We start from the raw sequence: 19,252 nt of genomic DNA, 5'->3' as shown, positions 1-19,252 counted from the left end.
ACTCTGACACTGAAAAAGTTCTTTCTAATATCTCTGTGGCTCATTTTGGCACTCAGTTTCCACCTGTGTCCCCTAGTGCGTGTGCCCCTTGTGTTAAATAGTTTGACTTTATCTACCCTATCAATTCCTCTGAGATTCTTGTATGTGGTGATCATGTCCCCCCTAACTCTTCTTTCTTCAAGCGACGGGAGGTTTAATTCCCGTAGTCTCTCCTCGTAGCTCATACCTCTCAGCTCGGGTACTAGTCTGGTGGCAAACCTTTGAACCTTTTCCAGTTTAGTCTTATGCTTGACTAGATATGGACTCCATGCTGGTGCCGCATACTCCAGGATTGGCCTGACATATGTGGTATACAAAGTTCTGAAAGATTCCATAAACAAGTGTCTAAATGCCGTTCTTATGTTAACCAACCTGGCATATGCCGCTGATGTTATCCTCTTGATATGGGCTTCAGGGGACAGGTCTGGCGTGATATCAACCCCCCAAGTCTATACCCTCTGGGAGATCATTTACGTATATCAGAAACAGGATAGGTCCGAGAACAGAACCCTATTGGAATCCGCTTGTGATTTCACGTCAATCGGAGGTCTCACCCCTCACTGTAACTCTCTGCTTCCTATTGCTTAGGTACTCCCTTATCCACTGGAGCGCCCTACCAGTTACTTGTGTCCGTCTCCAACTTATACATCCGCCTCTTATGCGGTACTGTGTCAAAGGATTTCCGACAGTCCAAGAAGATACAGTCCGCCCAGCCTTCTCTCTCTTGCTTAATCTTTGTCACCTGGTCGTAGAATTCAATTAAACTTGTGAGGCAAGATTTACCCTCCCTGAATCCATGTTGGCGATGTGTCACGAAGTCCCTTCTCTCCAGATGAGCTACTAGGTACTTTCTCACGATCTTCTCCATCACCTTGCATGGTATACAAGTTAAGGACACTAGCCTGTAGTTCAGTGCCTCTTGTCTGTCGCCCTTTTTGTATATTGGGACTACATTAGCCGTCTTCCATATTTCTGGTAGGTTTCCCATCTCCAGTGACCTACTATATACTATGGAGAGTGGCAAACAAGTACTTCTGCACACTCTTTCAGTACCCATGGGGAGATTTCGTCCGGATCAACAGCCTTTCTCACGTTAAGATCCAACAGATGCCTCTTTACCTCATCTCTGGTAAATACATAAATAAATATATAAAGGCACATCTGCAATCATCCTGCACGTAGGTTCGAACCCTCTTCATGGCCTTTGTGGATTTATTCATTTGATATATCACGCTATTGTGATTTCTGTGTGTATATTAGCTCTGGTAATTTTGAACCCTTCCATGGCCTCCTGCCCCCTCTCCTAGCACAAGGAATTCATCTCGTTCTAGTGTGTGTGTGTGTGTGTGTGTGTGTGTGTGTGTGTGTGTGTGTGTGTGTGTGCGTGTGTGTGTGTGTGTGTGTGTGTGTGTGTGTGTGTGTGTGTGTGTGTGTGTGTATACTCACCTAATTATGCTCACCAAATTGTGCTTGCGGGGGTTGAGCTCTGACTCTTTGGTCCCGTCAATCAACAGGTGTACAGGTTCCTGAGCCTATTGGGCTCTATCATATCTACACGTGAAACTGTGTATAGAGTCAGCCTCCACTACATCACTTCCTAATGCATTCCATCTGTCAACCACTCTTGACTCTAAAAAAGTTCTTTCTAATATCTCTGTGGCTCATTTGGGCACTCAGTTTCCACCTGTGTCCCCTAGTGCGTGTGCCCCTTGTGTTAAATAGCCTGTCTTTATCTACCCTATCAATTCCCTTGAGAATCTTGAATGTGGTGATCATGTCCCCCCTAACTCTTCTGTCTTCCAGCGAAGTGAGGTTTAATTCCCGTAGTCTCTCCTCGTAGCTCATACCTCTCAGCTCGGGTACTAGTCTGGTGGCAAACCTTTGAACCTTTTCCAGTTTGGTCTTATTCTTGACTAGATATGGACTCCATACTGGGGCTGCATACTCCAGGATTGGCCTGACATATGTGGTATACAAAGTTCTGAATGATTCTTTACACAAGTTTCTGAATGCCGTTCTTATGTTGGCCAGCCTGGCATATGCCGCTGATGTTATCCTCTTGATATAGGCTGCAGGGGACAGGTCTGGCGTGATGTCAACCCCCAAGTCTTTTTCTCTCTCTCTCTGACTCTCTAAGAATTTCATCTCCCAGATGAGATCTAGTATCTGGCCTCCTGCTCCCTACGCCTATCTTCATTACATTACATTTGCTTGGATTAAACTCTAACAACCATTTGTTCCATCATTCCTTCAGCTTGTCTAGGTCTTCTTGAAGCCTCAAGCAGTCCTCCTCTGTCTTAATCCTTCTCATAATTTTGGCATCGTCAGCAAACATTGAGAGAAATGAATCTATACCCTCCGGGAGATCATTTACATATATCAGAAACAAGATAGGACCGAGTACAGAGCCCTGTGGGACTCCACTGGTGACTTCACGCCAATCTGAGATCTCACCCCTCACCGTAACTCTCTGTTTCCTATTGCTTAGGTACTCCCTTATCCACTGGAGCACCTTACCAGCTACACCTGCCTGTCTCTCCAGCTTATGTACCAGCCTCTTATGCGGTACTGTGTCAAAAGCTTTCCGACAATCCAAGAAAATGCAGTCCGCCCAGCCTTCTCTTTCTTGCTTAATCTTTGTCACCTGGTCGTAGAATTCTATTAAGCCAGTCAGGCAAGATTTACCCTCCCTGAACCCATGTTGGCGATTTGTCACGAAGTCCCTTCTCTCCAGATGTGTTACTAGGTTTTTTCTCACGATCTTCTCCATCACCTTGCATGGTATACAAGTCAAGGACACTGGCCTGTAGTTCAGTGCCTCTTGCCAGTCGCCCTTTTTGTATATTGGGACCACATTTGCCATCTTCCATATTTCTGGTAGGTCTCACGTCTCCAGCGACCTACTATACACTATGGAGAGTGGCAAGCAAAGTGTCTCTGCACACACTTTCAGTATCCATGGTGAGATCCCGTCTGGACCAACAGCCTTTCTAACATACAGATCCAGCAGGTGTCTCTTGACTTCCTCACTCGTAATTTCGAACCCTTCCAAGGCTGCCTGGTTTACTTCCCTTTCTCCTAGCACAGTGACCTCACCTTGTTCTATTGTGAAGACCTCCTGGAACCTCATGTTGAGTTCTTCACACACCTCTTTGTCATTCTCTGTATACCTGTCCTCGCCTGTTCTAAGTTTCATTACCTGTTCTTTCACTGTTGTTTTCCTCCTGATGTGACTATGAAATAGATTTGGTTCGGTCTTGGCTTTGTTTACTATATAATTTTCATAATTTTTCCCTGTTTCTCTTCTCACACTAACATACTCATTCCTGGTTCTCTGGTATCTCTCTCTCTCTCTGCTTTCTGGTGTTCTGTTATTCTGGAAGTTCCTCCACATCCTGTTGTTCAGTCCCTTTGCTTCCATACATGCCCTATTATACCATGGATTCTTCTGTTGCTTCTCGGATTTTTCCCTTTGGGACGGGATGAACCTGTTTACTGCCTCCTGACACTTTTGGGTGACATAGTCCATCATATCTTGTACAGACTTATCTCTGAGGTCTGTGTCCCAAGGTATTTCCCTTAGGTAACGTCTCATCTCCTCATAGTTCCCCTTTCGGTATGCCAACCTTTTGTTTCCTAGTTCTTTTTTGGGGGAGATAATTCCTAGCTCAACCAGGTACTCAAAGTTTAATACACTGCGGTCACTCATTCCCAAGGGTGCTTCCATCTAACCTTCCCTTATATCCCACTCATTTAGGGTAAATATCAGATCGAGCATGGCTGGTTCATCTTCTCTCATTCTTGTTGGTTCCTTGATGTGTTGGCTTAGAAAGTGTCTTGTTGCCACGTCCAGCAGCTTAGCTGTCCATGTTTCTGGTCCTCCATGCGGATCTCTGTTCTCCCAGTCTATTTTCCCGTGGTTGAAGTCTCTCATGATTAGCAGTCCAGATCCATTCCTGCTGGCACAGCTGCTCTCTCTATTATGTTAATGGTGGCCATGTTGTTTCTATCATATTCCTGCCTGGGTCTTCTGTCATTCAATGGTGGATTATATATGACTACGACTATAATTTTTGGTCCTCCAGTTGTTATGGTACCTGCTGTGTAGTCACTGAAACCCTCACAGCCCTGAATATCCATCTCCTCAAAGTCCCAGCCTTTTCTTACCAGCAGAGCTACACCACCACCGCCTCTTCCTTCTCTCTCTTTCCTCATAACATAATATTCGTGTGGGAACACTGCATTTGTTATGGTTTTCATTGACTTTGTTTCTGTGAGTGCTATTATGTCTGGGTTTTCCTCTAGTACCCATTCACCAAGCTCATTTGCTTTATTTGAAATTCCATCTATGCTAGTGTACATTGCCTTGAGGCTCACTTTCTTCTGTTCCTTCTCAAATCGCCTCCTTGGTGAGTGTTCTGCTGGTGGAGGAAGCTGTTCCATGGGTGTGAGGATTTGTACTCACCTAATTGTACTCGCCTAATTGTGCTTGTGGGGGTTGAGCTTTGGCTCTTTGGTCCCACCTCTCAACTGTCAATCAACTGGTGTACAGATTCCTGAGCCTACTGGGCTCTATCATATCTACATTTGAAACTGTGTATGGAGTCAGCCTCCACCACATCACTTCCAAGTGCATTCCATTTATTAACTACTCTGACACTGAAAAAATTCTTTGTGAGGTGGATAACAGGGTCTCAGAGGATACTGGGGTGAGTTGGGGGGTCAAGTGAAAAGGGGGGGGACAGGGAGGGTATGGGAGGAAGGGGGATGTGTGTGTTTACTAGTTGTGTTTTTGCGGGGGTTGAGCTTTGCTCTTTCGGCCCGCCTCTCAACTGTCAATCAACTGTTTACTAACTACTAACTTACTAACTACTTTTTTTTCCCCCCCACACCCCCCCCAGGAAGCAGCCCGTGACAGCTGACTAACTCCCAGGTACCTATTTACTGCTAAGTAACAGGGGCACTTAGGGTGAAAGAAACTTTGCCCATTTGTTTCTGCCTCGTGCGGGAATCAAACCCGCGCCACAGAATTACGAGTCCTGCGCGCTATCCACCAGGCTACGAGGCCCCATTGTGTGTTGTGTGTGTGTGTGTGTGTGTGTGTGTGTGTGTGTGTGTGTGTGTGTGTGTGTGTGTGTGTGTGTGTGGTTTCCCTTCACCCTTCATGTATTGACCTTTCGGTTTCCTGGCTCTTGATCCCATTTTCATCACACAACCCTCATCTTTCTCATCCCTCATTAGTTTTGCATTATCTTCAAATATCGACATATAATACTCAACTCCTGCAGTCAAGTCATTTACATAAAGAAGGAATAGAATAGGTCGCAGCATCGACCCTTGAGGCACCGCGTTTGTTGCTCTATACCAGTCCGACTCTTCGCCCCTCACTGTCTGCTTGGTAAGTCCTTACCCATGTTAGTTCGTCTCCGTCTACTCCCGCCTGCCTCTCAAGTTGGTATAGTAACCTCCTGTGTGGAGCTGTATCAAAGGCTTTTTGGTAGTCCAGAAATATGCAATCTGCCCATCCTTTTCTGTCTTGCCTTACTTTCGTTACCTTATCATAAAACTCCAGGAGGTTCGTCAGGCATGACTTCCCTGCTCTAAAGCAATGTTGCTGTTTACTTAAAACCAAATTCTTTCTAGGTGTGCAACTAGTCTTAATCTTATTATTCTTTCAAGTACTTTGCGAGGGATGCTTGTGAGTGACACTGGTCTGTAGTTAAGTGCTTTTTCTCTATCTCATTTCTTGTAGATTGGCAACACATTTGCCTTCTTCCAACAGCTGGGTAATTCCCGCTGTGTAAGTGACTCATTATAGATTGGTGCTAGAGGTATGCTGAGGGGCAGTGCTGCTTCTTTTAACATCCATGGTGATATTCTATCTGGCCCCGTAGCTTTAGTTATACCCCTATGATGCCAGCTGTGTTCTTACTTCCTCTGTTGCTACCTCAATATTTAGTAGTTTCCCGTCGGGGGGCTGCTTTCATATGGAGCTCTGGGAGCTGTTCAGGCTCAGTGGTGAACACTCCATGGAGATGGCACAGAGTTCCTCGCATATTTCTTTATCATTTTCTGTATACTGGTCTCCCCTTTATCGCAACCTAGTCACATGGTCATATACTGTAATTTTCCTTCTTATATGGCTATGTAGAAGTTTTAGTTGTTTCTTTGCTTTGGAATATAATATTCATAGTCTCTTTCTACCAATCTTTTTATAGTTATATATTCATTCCAGGCCAATCCACTTGCATTTATTCCAGTTTACCTCTGTCCTTTGTCTTCTGTATTTCCTCCACTCTCTCCTGCTTCTTGCTTTTGCTTCCTGGCACTGTCTATTGAACCACGGGTTATTATAGGTTCTCCTGCTGCTTCCTGGCACTGTCTATTGAACCACGGGTTATTATATGTTCTCCTGCTGCTTCCTGGCACTGTCTATTGAACCACGGGTTATTATAGGTTCTCCTGCTGCTTCCTGGCACTGTCTATTGAACCATGGGTTATTATAGGTTCTCCTGCTGCTTCCTGGCACTGTCTATTGAACCACGGGTTATTATAGGTTCTCCTGCTGCTTCCTGGCACTGTCTATTGAACCATGGGTTATTATATGTTCTCCTGCTGCTTCCTGGCACTGTCTATTGAACCATGGGTTATTATAGGTTCTCCTGCCTTTCACCATTAATGGTGGCATGACTCTCTCTCCTGCCTGTGTGCACCTCACTTATACTTGGTCCATCATTTCCTGGACCGTCTTCCCTCTAAGGTCCTCCTGCCATTGGACACTTCCCAGACACTCTCTTACTCTCACGTAGTCTCCTGTTATGTAGGCTGCTGCTGCTCTCCCTCCCCTGACCCCTGGTCTCATGGGGCACTGTGCTGAGGCCCATCATGTGGTGGACCACCAGGACACAATGGTCACTTGCTGCTGCTGGTGGACACAATGGTCACTTGCTGCTGCTGGTGGTGGTGGACACAATGGTCACTTGCTGCTGCTGGTGGTGGTGGACACAATGGTCACTTGCTGCTGCTGGTGGACACAATGGTCACTTGCTGCTGGTGGTGGACACAATGGTCACTTGCTGCTGCTGGTGGACACAATGGTCACTTGCTGCTGCTGGTGGACACAATGGTCACTTGCTGCTGGTGGTGGACACAATGGTCACTTGCTGCTGCTGGTGGACACAATGGTCACTTGCTGCTGCTGGTGGACACAATGGTCACTTGCTGCTGCTGGTGGACACAATGGTCACTTGCTGCTGCTGGTGGACACAATGGTCACTTGCTGCTGCTGGTGGACACAATGGTCACTTGCTGCTGCTGGTGGACACAATGGTCACTTGCTGCTGCTGGTGGACACAATGGTCACTTGCTGCTGCTGCTGGTGGTGGACACGATGGTCACTTGCTGGTGGTGGTGGACACAATGGTCACTTGCTGCTGCTGGTGGTGGTGGACACAATGGTCACTTGCTGCTGCTGGTGGTGGACACAATGGTCACTTGCTGCTGCTGGTGGTGGACACAATGCTCACTTGCTGCTGCTGCTGGTGGTGGACACAATGGTCACTTGCTGCTGCTGCTGCTGGTGGACACAATGGTCACTTGCTGCTGCTGGTGGTGGACACAATGGTCACTTGCTGCTGCTGGTGGTGGACACAATGGTCACTTGCTGCTGCTGCTGGTGGACACAATGGTCACTTGCTGCTGCTGCTGGTGGACACAATGGTCACTTGCTGCTGCTGCTGCTGGTGGTGGACACAATGGTCACTTGCTGCTGCTGGTGGTGGACACAATGGTCACTTGCTGCTGCTGCTGCTGGTGTTGGACACAATGGTCACTTGCTGCTGGTGCTGGTGGTGGACACAATGGTCACTTGCTGCTGCTGCTGGTGGTGGACACAATGGTCACTTGCTGCTGCTGCTGGTGGACACAATGGTCACTTGCTGCTGCTGCTGCTGGTGGTGGACACAATGGTCACTTGCTGCTGCTGCTGGTGGACACAATGGTCACTTGCTGCTGCTGCTGCTGGTGTTGGACACAATGGTCACTTGCTGCTGGTGCTGGTGGTGGACACAATGGTCACTTGCTGCTGCTGCTGGTGGTGGACACAATGGTCACTTGCTGCTGCTGCTGCTGCTGGTGGTGGACACAATGGTCACTTGCTGCTGGTGGTGGACACAATGGTCACTTGCTGCTGCTGGTGGTGGACACAATGGTCACTTGCTGCTGCTGCTGGTGGTGGACACAATGGTCACTTGCTGCTGCTGCTGGTGGTGGACACAATGGTCACTTGCTGCTGCTGCTGGTGGTGGACACAATGGTCACTTGCTGCTGCTGCTGCTGGTGGTGGACACAATGGTCACTTGCTGCTGCTGCTGGTGGTGGACACAATGGTCACTTGCTGCTGCTGGTGGTGGTGGACACAATGGTCACTTGCTGCTGCTGCTGCTGGTGGACACAATGGTCACTTGCTGCTGCTGCTGGTGGTGGACACAATGGTCACTTGCTGCTGCTGGTGGTGGTGGACACAATGGTCACTTGCTGCTGGTGGTGGACACAATGGTCACTTGCTGCTGCTGGCGGTGGTGGACACAATGGTCACTTGCTGCTGCTGCTGCTGGTGGACACAATGGTCACTTGCTGCTGGTGGACACAATGGTCACTTGCTGCTGGTGGTGGACACAATGGTCACTTGCTGCTGCTGCTGGTGGTGGACACAATGGTCACATGCTGCTGCTGCTGGTGGTGGACACAATGGTCACTTGCTGCTGCTGGTGGTGGTGGACACAATGGTCACTTGCTGCTGCTGCTGCTGGTGGACACAATGGTCACTTGCTGCTGCTGCTGGTGGTGGTGGACACAATGGTCACTTGCTGCTGCTGGTGGTGGTGGACACAATGGTCACTTGCTGCTGCTGCTGGTGGTGGACACAATGGTCACTTGCTGCTGGTGGTGGTGGACACAATGGTCACTTGCTGCTGCTGCTGCTGGTGGACACAATGGTCACTTGCTGCTGGTGGTGGTGGACACAATGGTCACTTGCTGCTGCTGCTGGTGGTGGACACAATGGTCACTTGCTGCTGCTGCTGCTGGTGGACACAATGGTCACTTGCTGCTGCTGCTGCTGGTGGACACAATGGTGACTTGCTGCTGCTGGTGGTGGTGGACACAATGGTCACTTGCTGCTGCTGCTGCTGGTGGACACAATGGTCACTTGCTCCTGCTGCTGGTGGTGGACACAATGGTCACTTGCTGCTGCTGCTGGTGGACACAATGGTCACTTGCTGCTGCTGCTGCTGGTGGTGGACACAATGGTCACTTGCTGCTGCTGCTGGTGGACACAATGGTCACTTGCTGCTGCTGCTGCTGGTGTTGGACACAATGGTCACTTGCTGCTGGTGCTGGTGGTGGACACAATGGTCACTTGCTGCTGCTGCTGGTGGTGGACACAATGGTCACTTGCTGCTGCTGCTGCTGCTGGTGGTGGACACAATGGTCACTTGCTGCTGGTGGTGGACACAATGGTCACTTGCTGCTGCTGGTGGTGGACACAATGGTCACTTGCTGCTGCTGCTGGTGGTGGACACAATGGTCACTTGCTGCTGCTGCTGGTGGTGGACACAATGGTCACTTGCTGCTGCTGCTGGTGGTGGACACAATGGTCACTTGCTGCTGCTGCTGCTGGTGGTGGACACAATGGTCACTTGCTGCTGCTGCTGGTGGTGGACACAATGGTCACTTGCTGCTGCTGGTGGTGGTGGACACAATGGTCACTTGCTGCTGCTGCTGCTGGTGGACACAATGGTCACTTGCTGCTGCTGCTGGTGGTGGACACAATGGTCACTTGCTGCTGCTGGTGGTGGTGGACACAATGGTCACTTGCTGCTGGTGGTGGACACAATGGTCACTTGCTGCTGCTGGCGGTGGTGGACACAATGGTCACTTGCTGCTGCTGCTGCTGGTGGACACAATGGTCACTTGCTGCTGGTGGACACAATGGTCACTTGCTGCTGGTGGTGGACACAATGGTCACTTGCTGCTGCTGCTGGTGGTGGACACAATGGTCACTTGCTGCTGCTGGTGGTGGTGGACACAATGGTCACTTGCTGCTGCTGGTGGTGGTGGACACAATGGTCACTTGCTGCTGCTGCTGCTGGTGGACACAATGGTCACTTGCTGCTGCTGCTGGTGGTGGTGGACACAATGGTCACTTGCTGCTGCTGGTGGTGGTGGACACAATGGTCACTTGCTGCTGCTGCTGGTGGTGGACACAATGGTCACTTGCTGCTGGTGGTGGTGGACACAATGGTCACTTGCTGCTGCTGCTGCTGGTGGACACAATGGTCACTTGCTGCTGCTGGGGGTGGACACAATGGTCACTTGCTGCTGCTGCTGGTGGTGGACACAATGGTCACTTGCTGCTGCTGCTGCTGGTGGACACAATGGTCACTTGCTGCTGCTGCTGCTGGTGGACACAATGGTGACTTGCTGCTGCTGGTGGTGGTGGACACAATGGTCACTTGCTGCTGCTGCTGCTGGTGGACACAATGGTCACTTGCTGCTGCTGCTGGTGGTGGACACAATGGTCACTTGCTGCTGCAGCTGCTGGTGGTGGACACAATGGTCACTTGCTGCTGCTGCTGCTGGTGGACACAATGGTCACTTGCTGCTGCTGCTGCTGGTGGACACAATGGTCACTTGCTGCTGCTGCTGGTGGACACAATGGTCACTTGCTGCTGCTGCTGCTGGTGGTGGACACAATGGTCACTTGCTGCTGCTGCTGGTGGTGGACACAATGGTCACTTGCTGCTGCTGCTGCTGGTGGACACAATGGTCACTTGCTGCTGCTGCTGGTGGTGGACACAATGGTCACTTGCTGCTGCTGCTGGTGGTGGACACAATGGTCACTTGCTGCTGCTGCTGGTGGACACAATGGTCACTTGCTGCTGCTGCTGCTGGTGGACACAATGGTCACTTGTTTGTTTACATATACAGTATTCATAATTCTCTCTTGGTGTGTAACTTTTTTTGTTCCTTTATTATAACATAACAATACAAATATAAGGCTCGGCACCGAAGCACCACAACACTGGCGAGCACCACAAGACACACCACCAGCGACAGAGAACCAGTCCAATACAAAACAATTACTCCAAACCAAATACATAAATACAAAAACACCATAGAAATACAAGTTCAGGAATTAGGGCAGAGCACAACTGGGCGTATAAAGCGGGACAGAACTACACGAGGGAACACTGTTAAGGCACAGCAAAGACACAACCAGGACCACACAACATGTAAGCACAGATTACGCAAGAGAAAATTAAACACGCAGAAAGGCCCTCAACAAATAGAGGCCGTGTTGGGAACCCGACTCCACCGTCGGAACATGGAGCAGCACGTCAACGCCATCTGTGAGTCCGCTCCCTAAACCCCCCCCCCCCCCCAAAATGGACGACGCCATCTGGTGGTGGCGGTATGATACCTGCAAGAAAGATTCCTGCCTCAGTCAGCCCGAAGAGTCGCTGTAGCTGACCTCTGGTGAGGTGGCGCCTAAAAATCAGCGCCATCTATTGGGATATGAGTTGTATGTCAATGTCAGAGTCCGTAAGTGGTATTTCCTAGTGTCCCAAGTACTGGCCAGTTTTCTGATGACGTGTCTGTATCCACAGAGGCGACGTAAGACTGCGGTGGTACGGAGACAGTTGGTCTACCCAGGGCAGCCTATTATCTCTCTACTCCATTCTGCTTTACGTTAGCAGTGAGCCGCCGCCGAAGAGGAACTGAGTAGTATCTGCTGTCTGCCTGTGAAAGTGGCAGTGACAGAATACGGCGTATCCCGGGACTGGCCAAAGGAAGAGACGACCGACAGTGAGGTGCTACGGAGGAGTGTAACTAGCTAGTTAAAAGAAGCTCCTGCCAGGGGGTTCGCTACCCTTGTATTTGTTCGTGTAGAGGCCCAGCAGCGCGAGGCTGATGTTCTCTGCCAGCACCGGGCTGGAGAGTGATTGTGGGCGTTCACAAGGAGCACCTAGTGAGACTGTAGAGAGGCTGGCCCATGGCTAGGGTAGACTCGTTGGTGTTTCCCAGTACTGGTTGAGGACGGTACTGTGTGTTGAGGAAACACGGAAGTTGACAAGGCTGCATTGTATGAGCATCGAGGAGCGCTTAGTGTCCTATGAGACCGACACAAGTGTATATATCAGTGTAGTAATACTTCGTTTATGATTCTATTTAAGATGATGGGAAAGTGATATGTGAATATATTGATAAAGGATGAAGTGTTATATTTCTTTTAACTCCCCCTTTGTTTTTGTTTTTTTACTTGCATTACCAAGCCTACTCCTTAAAAGCCACTACCGACTTGGGGTCGGATACTAATACTTTGGTTCCTCCAGCAAAGAACCCGGTTGTGGCCATAATAGGCCGACACCTCCACCAACTCTAGGAAATACATGGAAATTATAACTTCCAACATGATAAAGCGTAAAAAAAAAAATCATTACACATCATTACAAAGATAAATAAAATAGTACAACTGACCGCGGTCAGAGATTAGTGGTACAGACAAGAACGGAATGAACACATTCCAAAATCAGAACTGCACCATACTCACCACTCGTACAGTCTTGTCGAAGCAAACAAGAGGAGGAAAGACACCTCAGACCCTCACAACAAGACATACACTTGCACGGAATATAACAATAAACCGCACACTTCCAACTCTCATGACATACAAAGCAAGCAACAAGTGGAGAGAAACACACACATGCTAGATTAAGCAGAGCCACAGCTCCAGCACACAAGCCAGTAAACTCTAACCAACATGCGGCGGGAGCTCCAGCAGTACCGGAACACCAACCCGGAAAACACTCGCAAAACTCTGAAGAATGGAGGGTTAAGGTAATCCCTTAGAGGAGGGGGAAGATAGACCCCTGCAGCAACACCAACCACAAATCACGGCCATGGCGACCACCGTCACCAGTCTCAACAACTCCCCACCTCGACCCACCCTGACATGGGGGCCCACAGGCCGGTACCAGCGAGGGAGCAACTTCGCCCTGTCTATTCCACTACACCTACACCCTCAACCACCACACTCTGCTCATCCTCCGTCTGCACATCCTCCATTGGAGAGGTAACTGGAGACGTCTTTTGTGACACGGGGGAAAACCCAACTCCTAGAGACTCCACAGGTGGAGAAACCTCACCATACCTGCTCACACCAAAGTAGAAGGAAACGCCTCCACCACCACCACAGCAATCTGCACACTGTGAACCTCCACTGGCACATTAAACTGCACACTGCCCGGCAGGCTTATCCTCAACCACACACACTGGCTGTCCATTGACCACCCGGTATTACAGGGCGCTCCACCGACTCCACACACGCATCTGAGACACTCGCACAAACAGGCCCAACTTCCGGAAGGCTCGGAGGCAGGACACCACCACCAGCAAACTCTGCCTCCTGGAGCTTCTGGAGTCTTGAGAGGCAGAAAATCACATTCTCCGAAGATACTGACTCGGTCACCCCCCAAACAGAGCACGCCGCCGCTGCCAGATGACCCGGCAGTCCACACCTATAACATGTATGGAGCTGGCCTGAATACAGACAGTGGAGTGTAAACCCCATCAGGGATATCGAAGATGGTACATTCTGTGCCATGGACACAGTCAAACCCCTAGTGCTAGCAAGCATCCCTTTACAATAGCCAGCAGAGACCTCGTCCCATCGTACACTTAGCACTTTCCCAACCTGCCTTGTCAATAGCCCATCAGTCATTTCAAATGGGGCCCCATGCACCACCACGTACGTCAATGTCACTCAAGTTGACCACTCAGGCACTCAGACGGTGCCTACACTATCAGGCAAGGGAAAAGAATATCCCTCACACCGATCGAGAAATTCCTGGAACACAGTCTAAGAAATCTGACCACCACACGGAGAAACTGAATGAGCTGAATGCCCATCAAATCCGCCAACTGGACACTAAGCTCCTACACGAGCGCAACTCCATTTGTCGTATGGTCCACTTTTGTAGAAAACTCTAGTCCAGCTGAAGTAGTCTGCTTAGGGGGAGGCAATAACGACACCATCCTTGAGCACCTGTATCCTGCACCAGCAAGATACCACACAGGGCACGGACCAGTCACCCAACCTCCGACCCCACGCCTCACTCATCAATTGAGGACAAATACGTGGGTACATCCGTACCCTCTGACGGCCAGGCAGCGACAGCATGGTGTATATCTAGTCTTAACCTGATTATTATTTATAGTACTTTGCCGAGGATGAGTGTCAGTGATACTGGTCAGTGTTAGGTGCTTTTTCTTTATCCTCATTCTTGAAAATTGGTACTACATTTGCCTTTTTCAGCAGCTGGGCAACTATCCCTTTGTGGGTGACTCATTAAGGATCCTTGGTAAAGGCACACTGAGGACCTGTGCTGCCTCTTTTAGTATCCATGGTGACACGTTGTCTGATCCAACTGCTTTAGTTTTGACCAATGATGCTAATTGTTACTTTACCTTCTCTGCTGATACTTAAATATTGGACAGTCTCTGATCTAGGGTCACCTCCTCTTCTAACTATGGAAGTTGTTCAGGCTCAGTTGTAAGCATGAAAACTGGCGTTCAATGCCTCACAGATCTCTGTGTCGCTTTCTGTATGTTCCTCTCCTGTTTTCCATAGTCTTGTCACTTGGTTGTTCAATGTCAGTTTCCTTCTTATACGACTATGTAGTGGTAGTGGTTGCTTATTTGCTTTGATAGTAATATTGTTTTCATAAGTTGTTTACAATACTCTTCTTATATTTATGCAGTCATTCCTAGCTCTGTTGCATCTATTCCTGTTGTCCTCTGTCCTTTGTCTTCTGTACTTCCTCCACTCCCCTCCTGCTTTTCGTTTTTACTTCTTAGTACGGTCTACTGAACCATGGGTTATTATACTCTCTCATACCTCTGTTCAAATTGTAACTCGTAAATGCTTCACCCACGTACTTCAAGTACAAATAATCGCCAATAGAACCTAAACACATAACCTAACCTACATCAAAATATGCACAATATGTTAATATATAATAATTTATATTTGAGAAAATTCATATTTTGAATGAACAGCATGTTAAAATAGATGAACGCGTCTTTGGGGTTGGTCGCTGGATAGAATGAAGATAACCTCAAGCAGTCTGTCCTCATCAACAAAGGCCAAATGCTTGTTAATACAACTGCCAAACTCAGTTAATGAATGAAAAACGACTTACACATGATTCAAAATTGATGATGATCGAACATTTCTCGAACGGGTCTTCACTGACGGCCATTGTTTGAACCGCAACTCGGTAAATGATTCACGCAAGTAATTCAAATGCAAATAACCGCCAACTGAATTTAAATATGTATCTTAACCTATGCCTAATTATATATATAACTCTTATCTACAATAATATTTATGAGGAAAATAGTATATTTAATACACAATTTGATACAATTCATTGCGTCTTTGGGGTCGAGGACAGGCTGAGGACGGGGTAGCAAACGGCAACAAAGCAGTCGTGGGGAAATATTGCGGTAGGAATAACAGAATTAAATAAGGCAGACAGCATAGATGTGGAGGGAGAGCTTACCTTGGGTCGGCGCCAGTGGAAGGTGAAGGGCGGCGTCTGGTGGTAGAAGACAGAGGTCTGAGAGGCCGGGAAGTCTGGGTCCTGCCACAGTTCCCGCCGCTCGCTGCACGCCTTCACCACCCGCCCGTACTCCGTCATCCTCCTCCTGCGGCAGACACCATTCGCTCAGACACTCCCATACTACTTTTTTTACATTTTTATTTAATTTTATTTATAAATATACAAGAAGTCTTACATTCTTGAAAAGCTACTAGCATGCATAGCATTTCGGGCAGGTCCTTAATGCTAATTTTCCCCGGAATACGACCTGCCAAATCGTTTAATAACCTGGAGCCAGATTCACGAAGCAGTTATGCAAGCACTTACGCACCTGTATATCTTTTCTGAATCTTTGGCGGCTTTGTTTACAATTATTAAACCGTTAATGAGCTCCTAAGTACCAGGAGGCTGTTTATAACAATAACAACAGTTGATTGGAAAGTTTCATGCTTGTAAACTGTTTAATAAATGTAACCAAAGCGTCAAAGATTGAGGAAAGATGTACTCGTTCGTAAGTACTTGCGTAACTGCTTTGTGAATCTGGTCCCCAGGTAACCATTCACTGCTGGGTGAACAGAGGTGTACAGTAAAGGATTGGTGCAAGTCAATCCTCCTCAGCCAGGACACAAACCCAGGCCAAATCGCTCGCAAAACAACCCATCCTCTGACAAATTACATCGCTTTTCGCTCGAATGCGCACTCAAGCTAAAAAAGGATTTATTGTAAAATGGAATCGGTTCATGAAAGTGATGTACTGTCCTGTTTTCTGTTTTGGGTCCTCTGGCTCAGGTTGTTAGATTAGGAGAAGACGCTTTCAATTAACGGTTTTCATGGTGTTTTGAAGCCTTAGTTTTGAGTTTTCATGGTGTTTTGAAATCTTAGTTTTGAGTTTTCATGGTGTTTTGAAGCCTTAGTTTTGAGTTTTCATGGTGTTTTGAAATCTTAGTTTTGAGTTTTCATGGTGTTTTGAAGCCTTAGTTTTGAGTTTTCATGGTGTTTTGAAATCTTAGTTTTGAGTTTTCATGGTGTTTTGAAATCTTAGTTTTGAGTTTTCATGGTGTTTTGAAGCCTTAGTTTTGAGTTTTCATGACGTTTTGAAGCCTTAGTTTTGAGTTTTCATGACGTTTTGAAGCCTCAGGAGAACTTGCTGCCCTCCTAACCTACCAGACCACCTAAAACATGCTGCTTTGGAACAAAAAAATCCAAGTTTTGTTTAAAATTATTTTTCATGTTCAAATTACGATCTTTTTTAGTTGAGCGAGTATTTTACCATTGCGGCACGGGGACCTCACACAGTATTCACAAGAAGCATTTACTGAGGAATTTGGACTGAGTCTCATTATCCAACTTGTCCTCTTACTAATTACTTTTTGTTACCACTAGCCACTAACTAGTGACAATGATGACAGGAGTGACCCACCGGCCACTAGCAAGTGATGTCGGAAAACCGACACCATTTACTAATTTTCAATACATTAGGCAGATAATATTGCTGCTAATTTACCACTAACAAATTAACTCAAAGAAAGCAAGAGTCCAATGGAATTTTCCCCGGAAGAAAATGGGGAAATCATTGCTATGTCGCTATTAAATTCACCAGCTAATAATATTGTGAATTCCTCTTAAAACACCAGCCTAGCATTAGAATCAATAAAAAGTATCCTCTCTGACTGACTCTAATGTAATTACCAACAAGTAACAGCGAAGAGCTGCAACCGGACACAACAAATGATGCACCTCCGGCCGAACCAACCTGTATCAACAACCCAGGGACCCCTCCGGAAAGCAGCAGTCTCATTCTTCGCCAGAAAAGGAGACGGCTGCAAATAAACAAGCCTGCCTGCCAGGACCAAAAGAGCAGAAACATCTGTGCTGGAGAAAAGAATAAAGCTCCCCAACCCGACCCCTCAGAGGCCAATGCCAACAGGAAAAGAGCCTTCACTAAAACAATCTTGAACCGAAGAGGCCACAAAAAACCGAGGAAAAGATAGAAAAGAGAGCACCTGGTCCAAAGACCAGGACGGCTCAGATAGCTCATGAGCAGGCTGGAGGTGAAACAACACACGAGACAGCTTGCGGAACAGATCAGAAGCAACATCCACCCTGATCGGCAAGCTGAAGCGGCTTCACCAGTGCCGCACGATACGAGGCGACAGTATTTGGCATAACAACACAGTCCTGAAACTTCATACTGCCACCGAGACAAGACACGCAGCTGGGACACCATCAATGAAGCCGCCTGCTCACCATACAAATGGTGATAAACCCGCATCAGAAAGACCAGACACAAAGACTTGAGGAGAAGATCGAACTAGCCATGTAACAGACTGGCCGGATCTGCTGACAGATGCAAAGCCGGGCGAAGATCCCGGGTTCGGACACTGAGCAAGCAGCGCCTGAAACCAAGCCTGGGCCGGCCACCAAGGAGCCAAGAGTAATACTCTTCTCTGGTAAGTCTCCAAGTGATCTATGACATGGAGCAACAGTGGAACCAGGGAAGGGAGGGGGGGAAGAGGTACTGGTAACCCCACCTCGACCAGTGCTGCATGAAGGCATCGACCCCGACAGTCTCGCAGTCGGGGAAGGGCGCCACATATACTGGTAGAGGTCACGACCACACCAACACAAAGTCCACCCCTGGAAGCCCGAACGTCCGGCAGAGCCAACTGGATGAGTCGGTGTCGACCGCCCATTCCATGGACAGGGGAATGAACCAAGACAGGCCGTTGGACACCCCCTGAAAGTGAACGGCCAGGAGAGCCAAACCACAAGAACTAAGCAGATGAGCCACCTGAAGTGACCAGCTCCAAAGAGCCAAGGACCGCATCGAACCCCAACAGTAGAGGCAATCAACCACCCAGGAGCAGTCTGAATGGAGCCAGATCGTCAATCCGCAAGTGACCCAAACCCTCCGAAGCGACATCCACACTGCCCTGAGCACCTGCATCATGCTATGAGCCAGATGGAAGGACGGACCCCATCGCCCCTGGCAGGCCTGGTGAGCACTGGTCACAAAGCCTCAACCAAGAGACGACACGTCCTTGAGCACATCAAGCGAGGACTCGGGTAGATAATAAGACACTGAACCCCCCCAAAAAACGAAAAGGAAGCCGATGACACAGCAGTCGACGTAAGGCACCCAGAGGCCCAATCCAGCCATTGCAAGAGAGGTGGAAAGGGACGTCCCTGAAGGAACCAGAACTGCCACCGAACCCAAACCTGATTCGGCGGGTAGACCAACATGGCAAAGTTCAGATTCATGCTCAAACCCTCGGGCAACCACCTCGTGACCCAGGAACCCCCCAAAACAGGCAAAGGCGAGACTGCAGCTGCAGCAGAACCTCCGAAGGGAGACACAAGGAAGCAGTCCGAGAGTCCCACACAAGACCGAACCTGAGAGGGACCCAGGTGGGACTTTCTCCAGTTCACCAGCTGGGAAAAGAACCAAATCCCTGGCGAGCAAACATGCAGACTGGATGGGAGCCCACACCATGGTTAAAAGAAAGAACCTGGCTGTGGTACGTGACAGTGCTGACCTGACTGTGGTA

General features: G+C 48.5%; 1 protein-coding gene across 1 annotated transcript in view; it reads right to left on the bottom strand.

Annotated features, from left to right (window-relative positions):
• CalpC (calpain C) overlaps nucleotides 1–19,252 on the bottom strand; it is a 348,733-nt gene that overhangs the window by 210,777 nt on the left and 118,704 nt on the right. Inside the window, exon 2 of the mRNA XM_045733865.2 lies at nucleotides 15,666–15,810. Within this exon, the coding sequence (XP_045589821.1) occupies nucleotides 15,666–15,803 (138 nt within the window). The 5' untranslated portion in view covers nucleotides 15,804–15,810. The remainder of the gene's footprint in view (nucleotides 1–15,665; nucleotides 15,811–19,252) is intronic.

Source organism: Procambarus clarkii, chromosome 1 (genome assembly GCF_040958095.1).
Source record: "Procambarus clarkii isolate CNS0578487 chromosome 1, FALCON_Pclarkii_2.0, whole genome shotgun sequence".
NCBI lineage: Eukaryota > Metazoa > Arthropoda > Malacostraca > Decapoda > Cambaridae > Procambarus > Procambarus clarkii.
This window is presented reverse-complemented; position numbering and strand designations above follow the sequence as displayed.